Source organism: Carassius auratus, chromosome 50 (genome assembly GCF_003368295.1).
Source record: "Carassius auratus strain Wakin chromosome 50, ASM336829v1, whole genome shotgun sequence".
Classification (NCBI taxonomy): Eukaryota; Metazoa; Chordata; class Actinopteri; order Cypriniformes; family Cyprinidae; genus Carassius; species Carassius auratus.
The window spans coordinates 12,633,683-12,654,906 of record NC_039292.1 but is presented as its reverse complement, the minus strand read 5'-3'; the positions used below and the strand labels follow the sequence as shown (position 1 = coordinate 12,654,906).

At 36.0% G+C, this 21,224-nt stretch overlaps 1 protein-coding gene across 1 annotated transcript; it reads left to right on the top strand.

Annotated features, from left to right (window-relative positions):
* The first annotated feature begins 195 nt into the window (after positions 1–195).
* Positions 196–19,327, top strand: duox (dual oxidase). The gene is made up of 33 exons (XM_026239267.1): positions 196–948; positions 1,765–1,848; positions 1,926–2,090; positions 2,788–2,975; positions 3,055–3,253; positions 4,306–4,472; positions 4,634–4,694; positions 5,465–5,561; positions 6,449–6,539; positions 6,739–6,841; positions 6,924–7,090; positions 7,212–7,387; positions 7,500–7,618; positions 7,705–7,845; positions 8,616–8,729; positions 8,816–9,018; positions 9,105–9,290; positions 9,409–9,622; positions 11,189–11,282; positions 11,539–11,699; positions 11,788–11,854; positions 11,946–12,023; positions 13,373–13,551; positions 13,708–13,938; positions 14,258–14,357; positions 14,684–14,733; positions 14,847–14,974; positions 15,353–15,506; positions 16,531–16,763; positions 16,903–17,061; positions 17,152–17,307; positions 17,477–17,605; positions 18,818–19,327. The coding sequence occupies exons 1-33, from the start codon at positions 885–887 to the stop codon at positions 18,938–18,940; spliced, it is 4,581 nt and encodes a 1,526-aa protein (XP_026095052.1). The 5' UTR covers positions 196–884; the 3' UTR covers positions 18,941–19,327.
* The last annotated feature ends 1,897 nt before the right edge of the window (positions 19,328–21,224 follow it).

Sequence of the window (21,224 nt, the reverse complement as noted above, 5' to 3'; positions counted from 1 at the left end):
ATTTTTGCCGATATATTGCCAAGTGAAATTCGCGCTCTAGATTTAGCTTTAGTTCATCCCCGATTTAACAAATGCTTGTAGGTAAAAAATGTGTCCTTTTTAGGCCTTCGAAATTTGTTTCCTTCATAAGAATTAGGCTACAATTCGGAAATAACTAACTCAGCCCATCTCTCACACATCTTCACACTTCAGATCAGTCGTTAAAAATTACTTCGAATAGATCTAGAACACAGAAAGCGCCCCTCATACAGCAGTCCGTTATAATGCAAATGATCCCGCTCAGGTAACCGGTCCAGGTAAGCGCACCTTCAGGTGATTGTTAACGTGAATGAGGATACTTTGATAACCGTACATCAAAGGACATCGGATCTTCCTTCATAGTCTGACAGAACTGGATGTTACTTGATAGACATTTGGAAATCAATACCCAACAACAATGCCGCATTGCAACTCACCTGTGGACGCAACGAGAGCCGCGAAACAACACGGGAAAATATGTGTCCTGGAAATAGGATGATCCTCTCGGCGCTCATCTTTTAAGCGATCGCACTTCCTAATAAAATATTTGATTTGCATTGATTGGTATTCCCAAAGAGAGGTGTGAACCGCTCATGACCAGCCCTTCAAACATAAACCCAATGTGAAACAGGCAGGTGTGGATGTGGGTCGGACTCTTCCTTTGATTTTCGCTGCCTTCTGGTCTATTCGCGGACAGGTGAGGTCTGCTATTCTCTAAGACAGGCGTGACTGTATTTTAACTTTAATTTGCTTAATGTTTGCTCTAAAGTCCCGGATTTGTCAGTCTTAAAGGAAGGTTGTGTCTGCTTGAACACACGGCAGTTTTCTGTAGTTCAGGTGAAGAGGTGCTTCATTGGTCTGCAAGAATGGGTTTATGTGAGCTACTCTTGAAGACTTTAACTGCACTGTCTGTTCTCTGTCAAGCTACTGGTGAGTAAAGTCTGTCTATCTGATCTTTCTACACCGACATCTATCTATCTATCTATCTATCTATCTATCTATCTATCTATCTATCTATCTATCTATCTATCTATCTATCTATCTATCTATCTATCTATCTATCTATCCATCCATTTATCTATCATTTTGAAATTATAAAAACTATTTTTAATAAATGTGAACCAATGTGCATAACTTTATTATAATTTTTTATTATTTTTCAGTTTAACTGTCCTCAAAAAATTTTTTTAATGCTATTTTAAATAGAGAAATTACTGTATTTTTTAGTGGTCTCAGACTTTTGATCCTCACTATGTACATATATATGAATTTCCAGCTGTTTGAATACTCATTCGCCTACACTATTCACTAAATGTGTTAAATACTATGTAACATGCCAATATGAGTTCTTGTTATTCATGAAAATTACTGAAAAGTGTTTCAATAAGCTGTACTTCAGTCAAGGTTATTCAAAATATGTTCCTATATTTTGCAATTAAAAAATTAGTGGCAAAAAAGTGGCTCATTGACACAAAATAGCTTTTTTGATTATTTTTTCTTTAATCTTGCATATTTGTTTATTTTACATCTTAACTATTATTCTATTGTTTTTTTTTTTTTTTTTTTTTTTTTTTTGAGGGACATTTTAGGATGTAAGTTGGATTTAGAATCCTAGATAAATCTTATTTTAAGCACAGCTGAAATGTGCATGGAATAAATTAAATCATCAATTTACTAACATTATATAAAGATTCACACTAATTTATTATAGTGTTGCCAAAGTTCCTTTGATCTTGAACCAAACAGGTGCCAATTCTGCCATTACCTGGGAAGTTCAAAGGTATGATGGGTGGTACAATAATTTGGCAGATCACGATCGAGGGGCTGCAGGTGAGTGAATTCATACTTCTTTTATGTTTAAAAAAAAAAAAGAAGAAGAAGGGAACATCAGGATATTGTCCCTACAGATGCAGCACTGCTCCGTCTCCTTCCGGCGCAGTACGCAGATGGCGTTTATCTCCCCCGACAGGAACCGCACCTGCCAAACCCCCGCCAGATAAGCAACATAGCGATGAGTGGCCAATCTGGTCTCATGTCCTACAGGAACAGAAGCGTTCTCTCTGTGGCCTTCGGTGGGTGATGCTTTCATTTAAACACGGTGTAACCTGTTGATTGAAGAGCCAGCCCTGTAATAATAGTGTCACATCATTTAAAGAAATGTCCAGAAAAGGCTTATTGAGTGTAATTTACCTTAAAGTGATAGTTCACTCAATAAAAATACAAATTAAAGACACAAATGCATCGATTCACTTCAGAAGGCCATTATTACAATGCAATTCAGGGAACACAAAATTAATGCCAGTGGCTCCTGATGAGATATTGAGGTCTTATGAAGCGAAACGATTGATCTGTGCTAGAAACTAAATGTTATTTAGCGGTAATCCACAGCATTAGGCAATTTGGAAATTTTATTCTTTTCCGCAAGCTGATTCTTTCGGACAGTTGGTTTCAGTTTAAGGTTGTATTTGTTTCCTCAGTTCAGTGACTGTTAGGAGTAGTGCTGAATGAGTTGGCAAAACCAGCATCATAGGATCAGATTTGCCGGTATTTTGGTTCATTCTGAGTCTGAGTTACTGTCAGGTGTCTGAAAGTGAGTTTTGCTGCCCAAGCTGTGAACTCTTTCAGATGCTTCAGTCCTATCTACGCACTGTTATTCTATTAAGAATTTTAAAGGATTTCAGTAGGTGTTTTCTTAATAGTGACTAATTTTAATAACGGATCAAGGAGAATTTGATTCCTTATGATGGCCACTCTTTATTATTACACTAGGTTACCATGTGTGGTCTGAGATCTCAGAATCACGAAGGCCTGGTTGTCCACCTGAGTTCATGCATATTAAAGTCCATAAAGAAGATCCTGTCTTTGGCTCTAACTCTTCACAACCGGTCCTGCTTCAGTTCCAGAGAGCAGAGTGGGATCCGAGCACGGGCAAAAGTCCTAACAATCCCCGCACACAGGTGCGTATGTAGCCCCTGTAGACTGTATGGGATTTATAATAGACCTGCTGGGTTTTTGATCTACCCGAATTCATTTCAGGTGAATCACGTGACAGCATGGATAGATGGCAGCTCCATCTATGGATCGTCCAGCTCATGGTGCGATGCCTTGAGAATGTTTTCCAAAGGACTGCTGGCGTCAGGCGCCTCACAGGACATGCCCCAGCGCAGCAGCAGTGGTTACCTCATGTGGAGCGCGCCGGACCCCAGCACCAGCCCCGGCTCACAGGAGCTCTACGGTAACATATGGAGTAATACTTTAAGTTGTAGTACATTTATTTATTTATGACCACATGACCAGTAGTTACATGGCTAATCAATTTTATAACTAAACAATACATAAATGGCTATATAAATAAATAAATAAATGCTCAATAACAAATAAAAATGAATGAATTAATTAGTGATTAAATGCATAATAATAGTAAATATATTGATTAGCATCTTGGTCTGCTCTAGGAGATAACATCGTCATCGAACCTGGTCTGTCTAACACCGAAAGACGTTAACGTTAGTACCAAACACTTCTTGCACTGCAATAAGTCGCTAATCGAAAAACATAAGCTATATAAAATAGATCAACTTACTGTGTGCTTTTTTTCGTTGGAAAACAGCAGCTCGCTATTCTTGGTCCTCGTTGAGAAGCATCGCGACGCAATCATGAGTTATTTACTAAACTGAAAGATTATGATTTGTATTTGTGAGTGACAGACAAGTAGAAGGGTGGGGGCACACTGGGGGGCCAATAAGTTTCCCCAAGGTCCCTCCCCTGGCTACGCCACTGGCTATAAGGGATTTAAAACCCACATAATTTCATTTGACAGGCAAAATAAATAAAAAAAGCATAACAGTGAAATGACAAACTGTGTTTTCTAAAAATCGAGCCAAGAGGCAGCATATAGAGAGAGAAAAGCAAAGGAACCAAAATAGAACCCTGAGGAACCCCACAGGGCAAAAAAAACATTACTCGAGTAATGTTCAACCATCTTGACTGAAAAACTCACTGGAGTGTTATTGTTGCAATAATTCCTTTTTCCTCAATCCTTTTGCATGAGCATGTGTTTGCTAAAATGCTCATATGTGACACCAATAGACCATCATTTTTGAAAATAATCTTCAATCTATGTTCCTCTTGTAAATGGCTCCATAGATGGCAAAACATTAAGCAATAAAGTACAAAAGTGCATGATACAGAACAGAGTGACTTCTCATTTTGCATTATTTTAGTACTTTTATGGAAAAAAAAAGTACATTGTTACATTGTTTTCAGCTGCTGGTTTTGTGTTCTCAGAGTTTGGGAATGCCTGGGCCAATGAGAACATCTTTACGGTCACTGAGGGAATTATTTGGTTTCGTTACCACAATTACCTGGCCTCCAAACTGCACGAGGAACACCCCTCTTGGTCAGATGAAGAGCTTTTCCAAAATGCCCGGAAGAGGGTTATTGCCACATTTCAGGTAAAGCAGATGGTGCTCTATTACTGACTCACTTCATGAAACGGGGCAGTTTAGAGGAGTGTAAAGATTCCATTCCTTCCATTAGAATCTCCTTTGAACACTTTGAAAAATATAATGATATATCAGTCTTATTTCTGATTTGATGATCGATCCTTCCTCAGAATATAGCATTCTATGAGTGGCTGCCGGCCTATCTGGGAGCTCCAGTGACTTCCTATCCAGGTGAGACTTGTGTGTGTGTGTGTGTGTGTTCTGAATGTGGACATGCTCCAGTAATCTGTGGTTTGGCTCAGACGGCACACCCACTGACCACAGTCCGTTCTCTGACCGTCTGAAGGTCACACTACAATCAGATTTTCATTCACTTCCACTCATATGCATGTTCGCGCTTATTAATAATAATAATTATTTGATATTTATAATTTCTATTAATATAACCAATTGCATTTTGATACAGGTTTCAACTTCTTTTACTTTTAACTTTTAAGTAGTAAATTACTCATTTAAAAATTCTAAATAAATCAAAATAGTAAATATAAAAATGTTACATTTGAGATGCAAATTAACAATACAATTTTAAGTGACATACATAGTAAAATATTTAATAATAATGACCAAATATAAAATTATTTGTCTGTTATTGTGATATATTGAACAAAATGATCTATGTGGGTCAGATGGTCTCTTCCTGTTTAGGTGGACAATTATATGCAGCTGTGAGCAGACCTTCTGCCACGGGTCAATGATTTGGCAACACGAGACTAATCTGTGGTCTGTTAAAATCTGTCTCATGGCTTGTGTAAAATGCAGTTGGCTTTGCAGTTGACAGCATGTCGTTGGCGTCTACGTGATTGCAGGTTAACAGATGCCAAGTACTGTATGTCCTTTCTGCTGAGGGCAGTACTGTAGGCTTAACAGTGGTTTGTGTAAATATGAGCTGATAACGGAATATATAATATGAGCTGAATCACACAGCGCCGTCTTTTTTGCAGGTTATCAGAAATATGTTGATCCAGGGATCTCTGCTGAGTTTGAAGCTGCTGCTGTGAGGTTTGGACTGACTCTTGCACCACCTGGTGTATATAAAAGGTACACTGCTCAAATCACTTTTGTAAAACTGATACAAATCCCGTGACATTGTAACATTAACATTGTACATCTAACATGTTGACATTGTAACATTAACATTAACAACTTTCTGTTCATATAGTAACATGTTTGTATATATATATATATATATATATATATATATATATATATATATATATATATATATATATATATATATATATATATATATATATATATATATATATATATGTTTTGCTGTAGTGTGTCAGTAGGAAATATCAGTTTACATTTCCAAACATTACTTTTGCCTTTAAATGTAATAATCCATTGAGATTTTTGTTTGCACGAGGAGTCCACACAGAGATCTGCTCCACACAGAGATCTGATCTGATCATCATCAGTCTGTCTGGAAGAACATGAAGAAACAGAACAAACTGAGACAGACGCAATCCAGAAGAACTGTGGCAATGTCTCCAAAACGCTTCAAGAGACCTGCAAAGCTACAGTACTGTGCAAAGTTTTAGGCATTTCTGTAAAAATGCTGTGGAGTGGGGATGCCATCAAAAAATAATCATATAAATAGATTTTATTACTAATGAATTTCTATTAACTTAACTAAATTAAATCAACATGACCACACTATGTGTTAAAAAAAACTTTTTTCCTAGAAGGATTTGTGCATTATTTTTCAGGTAGCTTTGCAGGGAGGTTTCGTGTGTTTTGGAGACATTGCCACAGTTCTTCTGGATTGGGTCTAGTATAATACTAGTAGCCTAAGACTTTTGGACAGTATTGTACATATATATATATATATATAACTGATCCCAAACTTTCAAATGGTAGTGTACATATAAATTCCTCTATTGTATCTAAAATTGTGTTGAAATGTGATTTTGGGGATTCAGAAACAGGACATGTCACTACAAAAGTGCTGTGAACAGCGACGCAAGTAAATCTCCTGCCCTGCGTTTATGCAACACCTTCTGGAACCGAAATGTGAGTCATGATAGACTATTAAATTTCAAACATGGTGGCTTTACTATAATTTTGACTGTTTTTGTCCCAAGAATGTCTTTATTATATATATGTATATACTCACAAACACACAGACATATAATGAAATGTAGAAATTATTTTAATTTAATCAAATATATATATATATATATATATATATATATATATATAAATGTTTTAGAATCCAAACCTGCAGTCCAGTCAGGATGTAGATGAGCTAATAATGGGCATGGCTTCTCAGATCGCTGAGCGAGAGGACAACGTTATTGTGGAGGATTTGAGAGGTTGCTTTTTCTTTCAATTCATTTAATGACAATAAGAAGATCTGCTGTTTAACACATCTTCTCCATTCCATTTTTCCATTAGACTACATGTACGGCCCCTTGAGGTTCTCGCGCTCTGATGCAGTGGCTTTGACCATCCAGAGGGGGCGTGATTTTGGGCTGCCCAGTTATAACCAGATCAGGGAGAGCCTCAACATGCTGCCTGTCAACAGCTGGGACGAGATCAACCCTAAACTGTATAACACACAGGTGCTGCTACAGCCATCAGCAAGAATCTCTCAATAACAAATATCCAGAATCACCCAACCACTTATTGTTCAGATACTGCACAAATCTAGTTTGTAATGTTCTATCTGTTTCTTTGATTTAGTTGTTAAGGGTGCTTGAAAAGTTGTATGAGAAGGATACCTCCAGACTTGAGCTATTTGTGGGCGGCCTGCTAGAATCACAGGAAGGACCCGGTCCAGTGTTTTCCACCATCATCCTGGACCAGTTTGAACGAATAAGGAACGCTGATCGCTTCTGGTTTGAGAACATACAAAATGGGTGAGAGATTTTTATTTGATGATTACTTAAAAAAACAAACAAAAAAAAACAGCCATGTCAGTTTGGTCAGATGATGAGCACACAGAACACTGAAAGATATCCTTCATCTCAGCTTGTTCACTGAAGAGGAGATCCAAGCCATACGTAACACCACATTTCATGATGTCCTTCTGGACGTTACTAGTGCGGAGGAGGGCGACCTTCAAAAGAATGTGTTCTTCTGGGTGAACGGTAAGAAGCAACCAAGATGCACCAACATATTCCTCAAAAAATTATATTATAAATCATGATGTGTTTATGTTGGGCTTTTTGTTCAGGTGATCCCTGCCCCCAGCCTCAGCCAATCAGAGCCTCTGATCTACACCCCTGCACAAAGGCTTCCTCTATGAGTTACTTTGACAACAGCAGCAAAGCTGGTTTTGGAGTAACGGTGGTGGTACTCTTCCTGTTTCCAGTTGGTCAGTGTCATTCATACATATATATATATATATATATATATATATATATATATATATATATATATATATATATATATATATATATATATATATATATATATACTCCTATGAATTTCATTCAGTTACTGTTACCTACCCTCTTAAAATACATTAGGTAACTTTTTGGATGAATTAGATGTGCTGCTCTCAACCTTTCCTGAGGATGGTACTCCCATAGTTATGCTTGGAGATTTCAACATCCACTTAGATAAACCTCTGTATGCTGATTTCCACACTCTGCTTGCCTCTCTTGAACTCAAAAGAGTGTCATCTACTGCAACACACAAATCAGGCCACCAACTGGACCTTATTTATATACGATACTTCTCTACTGATCATGTACTGGTTACTCCACTGCACACGTCGGATCACTTCCTCCTCACTCTTAACCTCAACATGATCCCTGATACATCACTTACCCCTCCACATGTCCACATCTTTCTACGTAACCTACGCTCACTCTCACCCTCCCGGCTATCTGCCATGGTTTCATCTTCACTTCCTTCCCCTAAACTGTTAGCATCTTTTGATCACTTTTTGTTTAAAAAAAAAATATTGAAATGTTATTCTTGTATTGAAGTGAAATAATTTATTGGATAATTTATTACAATCGAACACGTCACTTTCAAAGTTTCTTGCTAGTTAAAATAAAGAGTTTTTGTCAGGGTGTATATGCCCCCCAATCATTTTTCAACACACGCCACTGTTACAACTTTCTGATCTCTCAACAGTTAGCTACATAGTAGCTTGTGTAGTTGCTCGTGTCCGGACGGCCAGATACAAACGATTCCAAAAGAAGCTCAGAGGTTCTACCACAGACAAGAAACCTGCACATGAAACTATTGGTCAGTAACATCACCTGCAGTGTCACATTCGTCTGAAATGCCAGTGAAGATGAGTTTATTAACTTCATTTTACTATATTTATTCAGCCAAAGAGTGGTTGGGGCACAATGCAGCACCTCAACAAGTTACACTTGCATTCAACGAGAAGAAAGTATTCCAGACCTTTGATGAAAACGGCTCTCTTCTCAGTTCTCACAGCATGAGCAATCAAGACCACCTGAATGTGTTAATATCAAATGACCATCAGCATCGTGCTTTGCTCTTGAAGATCCCCAAAGAGTATGATATGGTAGGCATTTTGTAGTTTATTCTGATGTTATTATCATTCAACTGATTCTCAATGAGACATTAAGTTGTTAGATTTCTGTCCAAAAGGTTTTGTTCTTTGAGGATGGTGGACAGAGGTCAAAGTTTCTGAGTCACCTGCGCTCTGTGCTGGAGGGCAGAATTCAGAATCTGACCGTGATGGAAATGAGTGAGAAAGAGCTTCTTAGAGATGCAGTGACCAGAACACAGAGGGAAAAGATTGTGGAGACATTTTTCAAGCACGCTTTTTCAAAGGTATGTGTTTCTGTTCTCTCTTTATAATGTATGTCTACACGGTCATTGTGTTTTCATTCCACTGGCAAAGTGTCACAAAGTTAAGAGGTAGCATCTTCCATGTGTTTTTTGACTCCAGGTCTTGGACATTGATAAAAGTGATGCAGGAGACTTGAGCAATAGGACCAGAGAAGCTTTACAGTGTGAGCTCACACGAGCTGAATTCGCCAGTGTGCTCGGTCTGAAGCCTGACTCACTCTTTGTTGAGTCCATGTTCACACTGGCTGACAAGGATGGTAATGGATACCTTTCGTTTCAGGAGTTCCTGGATGTTATTGTCATTTTCATGAAAGGTGAGGTTGTTAAAATCTTTTTTATTGCTCTTCATTGTTTCAATATATGTTGTTGTCACCATTTAAAAATACTACCAAGTAACAGTGTTACAATGTTGTGATGTTACAATGCTACCGGTTTACCTTGTTATGTTAGGATTTTACAGTTTTACAGTGTTACAATGTTAGAATGTTAGAATGCTACAATGTTAGACTGCTACAAAGTTACGTTGTTAGGATGTTATAGTTTTACAATTTTAGTGTTTCCATGTTAGAATGTTGTGATATTACAGTGTTAAGATGCTACTAAGTTAACTTCTTACAATTTTAGGATGTTACAGCTTTCAATTGTAGAGTTTTTTTGTTGATACAACATTACAGTGTTACGGTTTGATGATGTCACAGTGCTAAAAAAGTTGCCTTGTTACATTGTTAAGATATTATAAAATTGTATATTGTTTTGATGTTAGAGGGCTGTTATGTTACAATATTATAATGTTACAATGCTGTAAACTTACCTTATTATATTGTTATAATATTACAGTTTTACATTTTACAGCGTTACAGTGTTCTGATGTTACATAGTTAAGATGTTACTGTGCTATTAAGTTAACTTAGGATGTTACAGTGTTAGTTACCGTGTTACATTGTTAGAATGTTACAGTTATACAATTTTGTGGCATTAAAATGTTACAAAGCGACCTTACACTGTTAGGATGTTTCAGTTTTACAATTTTACAGTGTTATGTGGTTACAATGTTTGAGTGATAAAGTTTATTAATGCTACATTATGTCACAATGCTACAAAGTCGCCTTGTTGCATTGTTAGGATATTATAGTTATACAGTTTTACAGTGTTTTGATATAAGAAGGCTGCTATGTTACAATATTGTAATATTACAATGCTACAAACTTACCTTTTATGTTTTAAGAATATTACAGTTTTACAATTTAAAGTGTTATGATGTTCTTATGTTACATAATTAAGATGTTACAGTGCTATGAAGTTAACTTGTTAGGATGTTACAATTTTACAGTGTTATGTTACAGTGTTAGTTTTATGATTTTACAATGTTACAAAGTTACCTTGTTACATTGTTAGAATGTTACAGTTGTACAATTTTGCGGCATTACAATGTTACAAAGTAGCCTTACATTGTTAGAATGTTACAGTTGTACAATTTTGTGGCATTACAATGTTACAAAGTAACCTTACGTTGTTAGAATGTTACAGTTGTTCAATTTTGCGGCATTACAATGTTTCAAAGTAACCATACTTTGTTAGAATGTTACAGTTGAACAATTTTGCGGCATTACAATGTTACAAAGTAACTTTACATTGTTAGAATGTTACAGTTGTACAATTTTGCGGCATTACAATGTTTCAAAGTAACCATACTTTGTTATAATGTTACAGTTGAACAATTTTGCGGCATTACAATGTTACAAAGTAACTTTACATTGTTAGAATGTTACAGTTGTACAATTTTGCGGCATTACAATGTTACAAAGTAAACTTATTGTTAGAATGTTACAGTTTTACAGTGTAAGGGTGTTAATATTTTGTGTTTTTGCTCTCAAATCCAGGTACTCCTGAGGAAAAGTCTAGGCTTTTGTTTTCAATGCATGACATTAAAGGAGATGGCTTCTTGTCCAAGGAAGAGTTCACTTTCCTACTCAGGTCGTTTCTGATGTTTTTTGAGCCTTGTAGAGAACAAAAGTATATATATATATATAGATATATCTATATATAGATATATCTATATATAGATAGATATATAGATATATCTATATATAGATATATATATATATATATATATATATATATATATATATATATATATATATATATATATATATATATATATATATATATATATTCTTTTATAAGTCAGATTACATTTTTCTGCTTGTCACATTCCTCATGTCTTGTACAGGTCTTTCATTGATATCTCTGAAAGTGCTCTATCTAAGAGTCAGGCTGATGATGGTATAGCAGCTATGCTTCAGGCAGCTGGTCTTTACAACAAAGATTGTTTCTCCTGGGAGGACTTTCACCTTCTGCTGCGAGACCATTCAGCTCAGCTCAGTATTAAAGGTCATGGTCTAATCCTCCATGTCTATATTTATTAATTCACTCAATACAGTGGCATTTTACTTTGAAACTGTTGTTCCTGTATTCCCAGGCATGGAAGTACTTGGAAAGAAAAAAATAGCCAGACAACAGCGAGTATCTTTCATTAAGAAAAATAGGTAAAGAAAAAAAATATAACATAAAATCCATTTGGCACTTAAAAAAAGAATAAGAGTAATATAGCTAAGTATTTTTTTATTTCTATTGTAGTCCTTCAGCAGTGGAAGAGCTTACTCACAGGCGTGAGGGGGAGCAAGACCAGGAACTTCGTCAAAGACAGACCAAGAAGTGAGATGTTAATGCAGTGGTTCTCAATTTCAGTCCTCGTGCCACCACCACCCCACCGCGAGCTCTCTTTAATTTAACACACCTGAGAGAATAGAGAGAGAATTCCATTCATGAGCTGTGTTCCGATTGCAATGGTCCGTACACAACATTCACTTTTCCCCACTCCCTGAGCACAAGAAGTACGTTGAAGTTTACTTCACTTCGAAACATTCATTCACAGATTTGCGCTACACCACAGCCTGTAGCGTCTTCACACACAGAAGAAACTTACTAGAGAAGTGTGACTTTACCTCTGTAAATAATACAATTTCAATTCACATCTTGCACAATTCGAATGGAACATACACTCCATTCTTACTGGAATCAAGGCGGAATTTCCTATAAAGTTTACTTCGTAGTGCACTTATGGTTAAATAGAACTAATGTCTGAAGTGATAAGAGATGCATGCAAAATGTGCAGAGCGGTGGGTTGCGAGGACTGAAACCACTGTATTTATGGTTACTATCTCTGTCATGGTCATTTTAAAGCATGTGTTGCATTACGAAACATGTTCTGACATGTATGGTCATTAGGATTTCAGCTAGGTGTTCGATTTAAGCCTTTGTGAAACCCATCATTTGTTGGCTATTGAGCAATGTGGCAATCTGTATTTGTGGGAAGTGATGCCATTCTGTGACGTTATATTGGTCAGGTTTCGCTTTGAACGTCATCATTTTTAGTTGACTGTGACAAAATTAAACTGGCTAATAATGCAGAAGCAGAAATAACTAGACTTTTACATATTATGAAGACAAAGTGAATGTTGATTGTTGATGACTTGTGTGTGACGAGTGGGGTGGAGCTAGTGTTGCTCATTATCATTCACTCCACAGGCCTTGCTCCACTTCCACGGCTCTCAGATGGAGATGTTTAGGAAGGATGTTACTATGATACATTACTGATAAATAACTAACTAGACCAGACATGTCCAATCCTCCTCCTGGAGGGCCGGTGTCTTGCAGAGTTCAGTTCCAACCCCAATAAACACACGTGAACCAGCTAATCAAGGTCTTATTAAGTATACTAGAAACTTCCAGGCAAGCTGACCTATCCACCCGTCTGTCTAATTAGTTATCTATTTATTGACATGTCTTTCTGTGTAGTTAGTCAATCTGACTGTCTTTCTATTTAATTTTTCTCACATCTTGGGTTAACTAACTGGCTTTTTTCTCTGTCTAGTTAGATAATTATCCATTTGTCTGTCTATCCAATTAGTTAAAATGCTCAACCCAAGTTTGAGCAATAAAGGTATGTTGTTTCTGTCAAGCCACCCTAATTAAAGCAGAATATGTTCTGTTTCCCTTGTTAGAACTGAACAAAACATCCCTAAAGTGTACGTGAGGCCTCGGAGGGAGCGCTACAACAGGAACGCAGTGCAGCAATGCATCCAGCAGGTCAAACGCTTCATAGAAAACTACAGAAGACATATCATTTGCACAGTCATTATATACGGGATCACTGCTGGACTAGCACTGGAAAGATGCTATTGTAAGTGTCCCATTATTTTCTCTCTTTTCATCTCTGAACATTGTATTGTGCATATTTAAGGCCTGATTTGATTTATTGTGATCATGTTGAACTGTCCCTATTTTGTAACACTGGAGATCCTCACTAATAGTTGCAAACCAATAGCAATGTTTGTAGATTATGGTTTACAGGCCCATGCCAGTGGCATCCCAGAGACCTCCATGGTGGGTGTGCTCGTGTCTCGCGGTTCTGCGGCCGCAATCTCCTTCCTGTTTCCCTACATGCTCCTCACTGTGTGCCGTAACCTGATAACCATGTGCAGAGAGACTTTTCTCAACAGATACATCCCGTTCGATGCGGCCATCGACCTTCACCGTCACATGGCTATGACTGCTGTCGTCCTCTCAGGTCAGAAGAGAAACATTCGCTCTACGTACAAAATGCCATCTCTTAATACTTGGACTTCTTATGTGCACTCTCAATTTTTTTTTTTTTACTATAGATATGATTCATTAGAATCTTACATCGGCGTGTTTATGTTTTAATACTTTGCATGTCAAAAGATATTTGTGCAGTTTTATGACATATGTCAGTTGACGCATTCAATTGCCAGGGTTCAAAGTTCCATTGCATTGTAACATTTTCTCAAAGTGATGTGCTAAACAGCAATAATTTTACTCTTTTTTAATTTAAGTTTTTTTTTTTTTTTTTTTTTTTTTGGTGCCAGTTGTTCACAGTTTGGGGCATGTGGTCAACGTTTATGTTTTCTGCATCAGTGACCTCAGTATTCTTGCCTGCCTGTTTCCTAGAGTGTTCTCCAACAATGGGTAATTAATACAATTGATCTTGAGATACACACACACACAAATATATATATATATATATATATATATATATATATATATATATATATATATATGTACACATATGGTGATGGTTTCAGGTTCAGAGTAACATTCAAAAGTAACGTTTCCATAATGTTTTACAAAATGATCAAATGTTCATGTAACCAGAACTGGATGTTTTGAATGTTCAGAGAACATCCATAAATTCAAATTTTTCATAAAGCATTCTTAGAGCATATGTTTGTTAGCTGGGAATCTCTGTTAGTGCAGGAGCCTTGTCTAATATTCTGTATCTTGATCAATTGTAGATCTGAGCTTCCAATGAAATGGACCTTCTGGTTTTTCAAGACAGTTCCTGGTATAGCTGCTCATTCAATGTTGTTCGGATGTATTCAGTATTACATTTCTAAAGTCGGTATATTACTTTTCTTGATGTGTGTTTGCTGTAGCTTTGTTGTGTTTCTCTTTCAGGTCTCACTGGGGTTCTTTTGCTGTTGATTTTTGCTTTTATGTACGTCTTCGCCTCACGCTATTTCAGACGCATCAGCTTTAGAGGATTCTGGATCACACACCACCTCTATGTGCTCGTCTATGTCCTGGTAAAGGAAAAAAATACCTATTCATTTATGAGCTTCAGAATTATGTACTAGGAAAAACTAATATAGTTGAAATTCAGTTAGTAAGAGAGTGAAAGGAAAAAAATCCATAAATGATTCATTAGAATACTTCTTTACACTTTTTGTTTAAAAATAAATAAATAATGTTTTGCAATTTTTAAAGTAAAAGAAATGACGAAAAAAATGACGTTTCTTTTTTTTGTTTTTTTCAAAAAAAAACAATATGATTTTTCTCAGCCATTTGTTTAGTTTTTTGTTTAGTTTTGTTTTGTTTTGAAAGTTACATGTCTGGTGAGCACATTGGCCACAGGAACTGTGAATACGGACTTCCTCTCTTGTCTCTCTCATCTCATTTGGCAGACAGTGATCCACGGCAGCTACGCCCTCCTCCAGGAGCCCCGCTTCCACATCTACCTGATCCCCCCGGGCCTCCTCTTCCTCCTGGACAAGCTCATCAGCCTCAACAGGAACAAGGTGGAGATCCCAGTGTTGAAAGCGGAGCTGCTGCCCTCAGGTAGACAATACGCTCAGCAAATCCACCACAACGCTCTTCAAGGGCCTGAGCACACAGTGGTGTCTCATGTGCTGTAAAGTGTTCACTTCTAATTGCTCTAGCTGTAAAATAATACAGCACTTCAGAACAAGAGTCTCGAGGCAAATCCAGGAGTCACTTTATTGATTTTAAAATTAAACGTTGTCTAAAATCACCAATAGGGTAACAATTTATTTCAATAGTCCACTTTAGATATTCCACTAAATATAAGTAGCTTTGCAACTGCATGTCAACTATGAGTCATTATTAGTAGACTGCTAGCACTGATCATTCTACTGACTATAAGCAACGTTGAGGAAAGTTTCTTTTAAAAGTAATGCTTTACGATATTGTGTTACACCATAAAAAAAAGTAACTAATTGTGTTACTTATGGTTGTTGCTTTTAATGGGAAGTAATACATTACGTTAATTTTGCGTTAATCTTTGTCACTTGAACTGGGCTTGCTTGTTTATTTTTAATAGCAAAAAAATAATAATAATAATTTATATATATACATACACACATATATATATATATATATATATATATATATATATATATATATATATATATATATATATATATAAGTTTTGTTTTTGGCAACTGTAAAGGCCCTTTCACACCAAAAGTGAAATTAATAAGCCTCCGGCTGAAGGAAGAGCATCTGCCTCTTGCATTAATGTCTTGCATTACTTTTTTGTAAAAGTAGCTAAAATATATTATTGTAAATTTACAAGTAATGTGTTACTTTACTAGTTATTTGAAAAGTGATCTGATCTAATTTTTGTTATTTGCTATGCATTACCCCCAACACTGACTATAAGTTTCTCTGCGTGTACATATGAACTTAAAATAACATAACCTTAAAATAACATAAAATAAGCTGTCCACTTAAACTCTAATGAGAGTTAGTTGGCATGCACTGGCAAAGTTATTTATAATAGAATGTCTAAAGTGGACTAGTAGCACTGATAACCCGATTCTCAATTTCTCTGAACTGACAGATGTAACTTACCTGGAGTTTAAGCGTCCTCAAGGTTTTGTCTACCGCTCGGGACAGTGGGTACGTATCGCATGCCTGGCGCTGGGCACAGATGAGTATCACCCTTTCACCCTGACCTCCGCACCACATGAGGAGACCCTCAGCCTTCACATCCGTGCAGTGGGACCCTGGACCAGCAAACTCCGAGAGGCCTACACCCCTGAGAATCTCCAGGAGCTTGGAGGATATCCAAAGGCGAGGACAAACAGTTTGTGTTTGGATCATATAGATGTAGATCAACCTGAATGCATTAATTTATCCTAATATATATTATATATATTTATAGCTTTTATGTTCCTTGGCCTGAATGAATGACCCTGCTGTATCTCCACAGCTGTATCTTGATGGGCCGTTTGGGGAGGGTCATCAGGAGTGGACAGACTATGAGGTGTCAGTTTTGGTGGGTGCTGGGATTGGAGTCACACCCTTCGCTTCCATCTTAAAAGACTTGGTGTTCAAATCTTCAGTCAAGTTCAAATTTCACTGCAGAAAGGTACAACACAGCCTTTGAAAAATAGTTTTCAATGTCCTATAATTAATGAATACATTTTTTAATGACTCTTAACGTGTCCTCTGAATCCAGGTGTACTTTATTTGGGTGACACGAACTCAGCGTCAGTTCGAGTGGGTGTCTGACATCATAAGAGAGGTGGAGGACATGGACGCTCAGGAGCTGGTGTCAGTGCACATCTACATCACACAGCTGGCTGAGAAATTCGATCTCCGCACCACCATGCTGGTAAATCCGTTGTTTATATGAGAATGAAATTAGGTTTTATTGGTTTATATAGTTGCTGTAAATTCCATTGAACTACTGTTATGAAATTAAAAGCAAGTTAACTGATATGAAGTTATGGTTGGGTGTAAAATCAATCACCTCTCTCTCTCTCTGTCTCTCTTTTGTCAAGTATGTCTGTGAGCGGCACTTTCAGAAGGTGTGGAACAGGAGTCTGTTCACCGGCCTGCGCTCCGTCACACACTTCGGCCGCCCACCCTTTTTGGCTTTTCTCAGCTCACTACAGGAAGTTCATCCAGAGGTCAGAAGCCAAATAATTAGCATCTATGCATGCAAGCACCAAAAATGCTAACTATAACGATAATTATAACGTTTTTAATAATCATTCTAATTCTATGAGAATTGGAAAGTTTACACCCCAACAATAACGACACAGAGGAACAATATCGCTGGAATCACTTTTACAATCACTTTTCTCCAGCTGATGAATGATAAAACATTGACAGCCAATCAGAATCCATCGGATTAAAAAAAAAGCTTGAGCATTTAAACTGGGAGATGACAAGACTGCAGCATGTGCTTATAATAATAGTAGATTATTGTGTGTTGTCGTGGATGCTAATATAGTCATCCGTATAGTGGTCTTTAGTTATATTTTTCATTATAGTTGGTTATAATTAGCTTTATTGTTATCGTTATAGTTATCTTTATCGTTATAGTCATTATTATAGTTTTTGTTATCGTTATAGCAATATTTATCTTTATAGTCATCTTTATTGTTATAGTTATTGTTATACTTATCATTAAAGTTATCTTTATCATTAAAGTTATCTTTATAGTTATCATTATAGTTTTCTTTATTGTTATTGTATAGTTTGTTGTTATAATAACTACAACGATAACCACAAAAAGAACTTTAATGATAACTATAACTTATCTTTGTAGTTATCATTATAGTTATCTTTATCGTTATGGTTATCGTTAAAATTATCTTTATCGTTACAGTTGTCCTTATAGTTATATTTATTGTTAGTTATTTTATCAGTTACGTTCCTATTGTTATGGTTATAGTTATTGTTTGTTTTTGTTACCGTTGTTGTCATTGTTATAGTTATCTTTATGGTTATCATGATTAAAGTTATCTTTATCGTTATAATTATCCCTATAGTTATAGTTATCTTTATAATTATAATATTTATAGCTATTGCTATAGTTATATTTATTGTCAAAGTTATAGTTATCATTGTAGTTATCTTTATCGTTATGGTAATAGTTAAAGTTATCGTTATCGTCTTATAGTTATCATTATAGTTATCCTTACTGTTATATTTATCTTTACAGTTGTAGGGCCTTAACTGTTGCATTTTTCTAAATCTTCCTGTATCGGTAAATATTTGTGATTCATATGGGATCTTGTTAAAGGAGTCATTTTGGTAAATGAGTCATTTAATTAGATCATACTGACAGTGATATCAACCTCACGTACACCACTGGTGATGTTTTCTTGTTAAAGGTGGAGAAGATCGGCGTGTTTAGCTGCGGTCCTCCTGGTCTGACCAAGAATGTGGAGAAGGCCTGCCAGCAAATGAACAAACGTGACCAGACACATTTTGTTCACCACTATGAGAACTTCTAGGTTGTACGATTGAATCCAATAAGAAATACTTGACAACAAATCACTGAATCATCCATATTGATTTATTTTTAATTGGCCTGGAGTCCATTATTCAGTCTGAGTTGCCATTACTAGTTGGTAAAGTAAAGAACATGTTGAGGTCATATAGAAGTATAATGCGGTCAACAAATCAGTTATGCTAAATAAATCACTTTTAGTACCAAATATATTAGGAGCAAATTTCATATAAAGAAACAGATTACAGATTAGATTTTTTTAGAGGTAATTTTTCCATTGTATTTTTTGTTTGTCTTTTTGAATGTAAAAGTACCTACATATGATGGATATTCTATGTAACAAATGATCAATAAATGAAGTGTTATTCCATTTTTATCTATTATGTAATTGTCATTTGAGTGTTACTGTTGAGGTTTCATAATAATTATCACTAAAAGGACTGATCAAATTCCACCTAAATTTATTTTGTCTAAAAAAGGAACTCTTTCTTCTTTGATGATACTCCTTACGTTCAAAACATAATTCACATTCAGTGCTTGTTATGTTTCTTCTCTAAGGAGATTTATGTTTTGTTTGTCCATTAAAAGCAATGGCCCGTTCACAGCTTTTCATCCAATGTTGGTGTTGTCTGTATTCTGTTTACCACAAACTCCAATAACATGGTATTTGCCGACAAAGCAATAAAACTGCAGGAAATTAGGAACATTGTGCTGGCAGACAATATCACTTTTGGGATTGTGAATATGATCAACACAATAACAACAATTGCCAGTATCCTAGAGAAAAATAAAGTATGAAGAAATGCATGTATAAAAGAACTCTGACCACGTACACACTGCACGTCACAATATTTTGGTGTGTGGCTCATTTCAAAGATAATGCATTATGGTTTGAGTCTTTTATGGGCTTGTTCTTTTTTTCTAGCAAGATCTGTCGGCACCGAGTCAAAACATACAAGACACTGATAGACAAACTTTTTCCAAATGTGTATGTGTTTGTACATATATCTTTACATGTACATTAAAATACAAATGCATTTTTAACTTTATATTATTTCATACACCTGTTTATATTTTTTACTCTATAATTTCTTGGACCATTTCAGTCCATGGTAGTGCAACTGAAGCAAACAATCAACTATGGGAGGCAAGACACTGTCCAAAAGATCTCGGGGCTAAAGTTGTTGACAGGCACGAGTCAGGAGATAGATACATAAAACATTTCAAAGGCTTGATCAAACCCTAGAAGCCAGTGAAGTCTATTGTTAAGAAGTAGAAGATATTTGGATACAACACAGACCCTCCCTCGTTTAGGACGTCACTTCTAACTGGATGAAAGATGTGGAGGAAACTGATCAGAGAAGAGACCAAGAGATCTACAGCAACTCTGAAGAAGCTGCAGGATTATATTATATTATATTACCTTATATTATAAGTAAACCTGCTCTGTTTACTTCTGTTGCCTAGTTTCCTATGAGTCCTGATTTGTTTCTGTCTTGATGTATTTGTTTCAGATGTGTCCCATTTATTTACCCAGTATTTATGCTCCCTGTTTTAGTCTGTTCTCTGTCGGTTATTCGCTTAACCATTGTGTGTGCTACATTTGCTTCTGAGATTCTTCTGTGTGTATTCTCTGTGGATTTATAACAAAAAAAAATTGGATAATACTCCTTCGTTGTGCACTTTAAATAACACATTACATTACGATCAGTTATGTTTTTGCACTGGGGAAAGGAATATCAGGATAAACACAACAATATAAACTTAAGAAGAAGAAAATAGTTTAAAAAGGATATGATGATGATATTAATAGCTGCCTCGCTTTACTGTTCAACGTGGCAAACAGATTTCCCATGAAATCAGTTGAGAAACACAGTTAAAGGATATAATTTTTTTATTGATTTCACAGTTGTAGAGTTATTTCGAATTATGTTTTCTGAATAATTCAGATATGAAAGGCTTGGCAAGAGTGATCACTAGATATTATTAGTTCAAAGAATTTATTACTGAGATAGAAAGGAAGTGAACCTGAGTTGAGTTAACAGGTAATCTTTTAGCATTTAAAGATTGAAAATACTTTTCCATTGTAAGGTTTCATTATTCATTAGCCAAAATACAGTAACAAACACATTGGGAGTATATTTCATTCAAAAAAACACATTAGCGCTTTATCAGATAATGTCAGACTCTGAATCTTAAATCAGTTACTTATTTTTATTTTTATTTAAGTGTTCTTAGATTATAACTCGAATCTTTGCTGTGAAAACTGGTCATATAGTACAGTAAAG